General features: G+C 40.1%; 1 protein-coding gene across 2 annotated transcripts in view; it reads left to right on the plus strand.

Annotated features, from left to right (window-relative positions):
- The first annotated feature begins 376 nt into the window (after positions 1-376).
- Positions 377-4,741, plus strand: part of LOC126391423 (methyltransferase-like protein 27) — a 5,620-nt gene continuing 1,255 nt past the window's right edge. Inside the window, exons 1-5 of one of the 2 annotated variants that reach the window (XM_050046183.1) lie at positions 377-502; positions 1,562-1,693; positions 2,061-2,189; positions 2,566-2,701; positions 2,812-2,904. In XM_050046183.1, the coding sequence (XP_049902140.1) occupies positions 380-502; positions 1,562-1,693; positions 2,061-2,189; positions 2,566-2,701; positions 2,812-2,904 (613 nt within the window). In that variant the 5' untranslated portion in view covers positions 377-379. Of the gene's footprint in view, positions 503-1,278; positions 1,422-1,561; positions 1,694-2,060; positions 2,190-2,565; positions 2,702-2,811; positions 2,905-4,741 lie in introns of those variants that run through there. The other variant, XM_050046184.1, reaches the window with a different exon arrangement.

Genomic DNA, 4,741 nt, shown 5'->3' on the forward strand with positions numbered 1-4,741 from the left:
TAATAAAGTAGTTATAAAATGACTCATCTGAGCAATGACCACAGATGAGCAAACATCTCAGAATCAGAATCGGTTTTATTGCCAAGTAGGTTTTCACATACAAGGAATTTGGCTTGGCGCATTGGTGCATAACAAAGAATATAAAATATATAAAAAATATAGAGTAATTAGGAGCATTTGTATAAAAAGGAAACACTATAAACAATTACATATAAAATCTGAATGCAAGTAACAATAATAATAGCAATACAAAAAATATAAAAAGTATGTCTGAAGCATTTATTGGTTATCCGAAACTAAAAAAAACAGAAAACCAAGTCAGGACATGATGGGGCCAACCCTGAGGGTTACAAGAGTAAGAGAGAGAACAGGACCATACATGTTCCTGTGTGCGCCGCTTCAGCCAATCAAAAGTCAGCAGCTCAGTTCTCCTCCTCCAGATCTAACTGTTGAATCTCTGTCTGAAACTTCACACTGGTTTTTCACTTGGATTAATCTGCACGTGAGTAGAAGCTGTTTTAATGCTGTTTTAATATTCAGGTTTGATTCATGTACTCATGTTTTTACTTATAGGAATTAAAACTACTAATAAAGCTGCAAGTGAGAGGTGACTAGAGGTATGCGTGCCTAACCACCAAAGTTTCTTGCTTGACTCTTAGTTATAAAAGAGGGGGATTCAAGGTGAGAGCTGACATTCAGTCTTTCTTTCTGTGGCCCAAGACAATTATGTCGATCTTATCTCTGTTGAGTTAGGAAAAAAATTGATGTATCCAATCATTGATTTGCTCAATACAGTGACTACAGGTTTATTCTACAGGTCTAGAATCACCTGGTGAAAGGGATATGTATATTTGCGTGTTATCTGCATAATTATGGTCGGCTACTTTAGTCTTTTGTATGATTTGGCCTAACAGAAACATATAGAGATAAAACAAGGGGGTTCCCAAAATAGAGCCCTGTAGGACGCCACATGTCACAGCCATCTGCTCTGACTATAATTATGAATCTAGACAAAGTACTTCCTCACATGAAGATATGACTTGAACCATTTAAGGACAGTTCCAGTGAGTCTGACCCACTTTTCTAGTCTTTATAACAAATGGTACGCTCCACTGTGTCAAAAGCAGCACTTAAATCCAACAGCACTAAAACACAGACTTTGCCTAAGTCGATGTTCAGGCGATTGTCATTTATTACCTCTATGAGTGCAGTCTCAGTGCTGCGATGGCACTGTGAAATGAGACCTTTTGTGACCCGGCCGGTGGGCGGGGCTTGGTACTCCAGTTCACTGAATTCAACTTTCCCATTTTCATAACTGCAAAGCAGTGGAGCCTAAAAGTGTTTTCTGCTGAGAGAATATTTTGAACTCTTGATTGGATAACTGCTGCTGGATAAAATCATCTATGACGCTGAACAGAAAGGTAAAACCATGTGAGAAACAACATCTTTAGTGTGTCGGAGAGCTCCTGTTAAGTGACTTAACATTGACTGCTGTCACAGTTTTATTGTCTGACAATAAAATCTCATGTAATCATGTCCATGGTCTGTCTTTTTGTGGCAGGTTCATCACCTCATCATGTCGGTCCCTTGCAGAACTCAGACTGATGCCAGGGCTGCTTTTCAGTCCTGTAAAAGTTCTGACCCAAAAGATCGAGTTGAGTTCTACGACAACTGGGTAGAAAACTATGAAAAGGTCAGTTTCAGTGAGCCGCTCTCTGCTCAGGTCTGATGAGGACTTAATAGAGCTGTGAAATCAATATTTGTTTTTTCACCACTGCAGCTCTATGGAGCTTTTTGGCCTCTTTGAGTTCCTAGTTTTGCTTTTGCTGGTGGAGACCAAAAACAAAGCTAAAAAACTGAGCTTGTTTGTTTGTTTGTTTGTTTGTTTGTTTGTTTGTTTTTACAAGGACAATGTACAGTACTAAACATCACTGTAAATAATAGTGTTTGCTAGGCAGAGTAAATATACTCTGTTGCAAGTAAAAGTCCTGAAAATATTCAGCCCTGCAGCAAAAACCACTTCCAACTGGAGAATTTCACTTTTTAAAAAAAAAAAACAGGATGCTACCCTGTTGAGCTACAGAGCACCACAGCTGGCAGTAGACTTCCTGTCTGAAAACTTCTCTGGGAGTCCTGAAGAAGCTCGGGTTCTGGACGTCGCCTGTGGGTCTGGATGGGTCGCTAAACAGGTGAGCTTTGTATGAATTTGGGTGCATAGCTTTTCATAGGAAAACACATGAACAGTTTGTGAGCACAGCCTGACTCTTGAAAGTAGAAAATCAACTATAAAGCCATAAAAAAAAGAAGAAGAAAAAACAAACCCTGATATATCGTCAAACTGCCAAAATCTTCAAAAAATTCTTGGTCATACAGCCCACCATTAAGTTTCACTGCATTGATATTAAATGACAGAATTCCTTCCAGGACAGTGTGTATGGAATCATGAGGGAATTATGGACCAGTGAAATAAAGTGTGATCCTGAATGTATTCACCTGTAAGTTCTGATCAGTTTTTATGATTCACTGTTAATGTTGACTGCATTCTTCTTCTTCTTGTGTTTATAGATGGTTAAACTGGGCTTCAGGCACTTTGTGGGAGTGGACGGCAGTAAAGGCATGCTGGAACAAGCTGCAAAGACTGGCCTCTATCAGGACCTCAAACTGGCCCTACTGGGACCAGAACCACTGCCTGCACCAACTGGTACACTACACTCACACTGCATACACCCACTGCTCATCTTTAAGTGTTAAAACAATGACTTCTGGAAACTAAACCTGGCTATTCTTCCTCCTTCTTTTTCCTGGTTTCAGATACATTTGATGTGGTGATCGTCGTCGGTGGTATGGGTGTTGGTTTCATACCGGCCAGCGCTGTTAGGGACTTCTGCGATGCTGCCAAACCAGGTAACTAGCTCCAGATAAGCAGATGTAGCATTTTAGTCTGGTTTCAGGTTCCTCAGGTCACTGATGACTTTTCCAATATAAGACCAAGACCACCAATCCTTCAGGGGTGGGTTTAGAAACTGAGTGTCCAAACAGAGCCATAAAAAACATCCAGTACACTATAAATACTACGAGCGAATATTGCAGATATACCAAAGGAATCACTGGTGAACATTTTACAAATATGTTCAGACAGAACATTTCATGACATTGCTGAAAAATCATTTATTTACTGTTGTCTATTAAATAGCAATGGTCGGTCTGACACCACGAGAGAGTCGGTCTGTAATCCCGACATTGAACTGGTATGTTTAAGCCTGAGACCCTTCTACCTGCCACGTGAATTTGGGAATATTTTACTATGTACTACATATATCCCGCCTGGGGGTAGGGCTGCTAAGGCAGCTAATATCATAGCAGACTGTGTTCACAGACAACTGAAACGCACTCCTGAAGCACAGTGTTTTATCCTAGGCGATTTTAATCATTGTAAACTTGAGGCTACTTTACCTGGGTTCAGCCAATATGTTAACTGTAAGACCAGAGGAAAAAACACATTGGATAAATGTTATGGAAATATTAAAAATGCCTATACTGCTAAGGTTAAACCTCCTTTAGGGTCCTCTGATCACAACGCTGTCCATTTAATCCCTGCTTACAAGTCCCTGCTTAAAAGCAACAAACCGCAAGTTAAAACTGTTTCTATATGGAACAATGATAGTGTAGAAACTCTGAAAAGCTGCTTCTCTTGCACCAACTGGGACCTCTTTCATAGTCTGGAACTAGAGGAGGCCACAGATACTATCACCGATTATTACCAAGTTCTGTAAAGATAATGTCTTAACTCAAAAATCTATTACTATGTACCCAAATAATAAATCTCATATTTCCAAGGAAATTAAAGAGTGCATAGTACAGAGGAAAGTAGCATTTAAGAATGGGGACCTACTAAGAATGAAAAACACGCAGAAGGAACTTAATCACAAACTTGTTGTTTACCTTGTTGAGTTTAGCTATATACAGTATATCTCACATTTTTCACGTCACTATATCACCGTGTAGACTAATCTGATGTCTATGAACTCAATGATTGAACAAATGTTACTATTTCTGTGTGCACATTTTGTTTGTAATTAATAACATGGTTATTGTAGATTAGCTGGGCTAACCGTTAGCTGTTAGCCGTTAGCCTTTAGCTGTGTCTGTAACTCAATAACTCAATAAACGGTCCGTGAAAAAAAAATTTTTTTCCAGCGGATGTCTTAGTTACAACATGATTGAGCTACACTGGAGACGGGGATCAAGCAGTTTGTCTCACTCGGGATAGATTGTGCTGTTTTGGTTCATAGTTTTTGACTGATGTGCGATTTATTCGCGTTTAGAGGGACTACATTTCCGTTATAACGGAAACGTGGACACAGTTATCTATATAAAATACACAGACTAACTAACTAACTAACTGATTGCCTAACAAACAACTGAAAATTGAAAAAAATTAGCTTGCACAGTTAGCTCCGGTAAGGGAAAGCTTGAGGGAAAGTGGCTGACCGGAAGTCACGCACAAAAAAATGGAAGTTGATCTAGATGATTTACTTCCGTGTTTGAAACAAGACTATTCAAGAGAAGGCTGAGACACGGGGTCAAACATGGGGGGGATTGCACATGCGCAGTGTAACTTGAGCTGCGATGCTGGAGGGTGACAGCAGGGGCACTAGATAAAAAGCGCAGGATCCGCTCAGGCGATCAAGGAGTGCGCTTGGTGCGGTCTGCTTGGACTTTTGGACGGCAGCTGCCTGAA

Source organism: Epinephelus moara, chromosome 6, assembly GCF_006386435.1.
Source record: "Epinephelus moara isolate mb chromosome 6, YSFRI_EMoa_1.0, whole genome shotgun sequence".
Lineage (NCBI taxonomy): Eukaryota > Metazoa > Chordata > Actinopteri > Perciformes > Serranidae > Epinephelus > Epinephelus moara.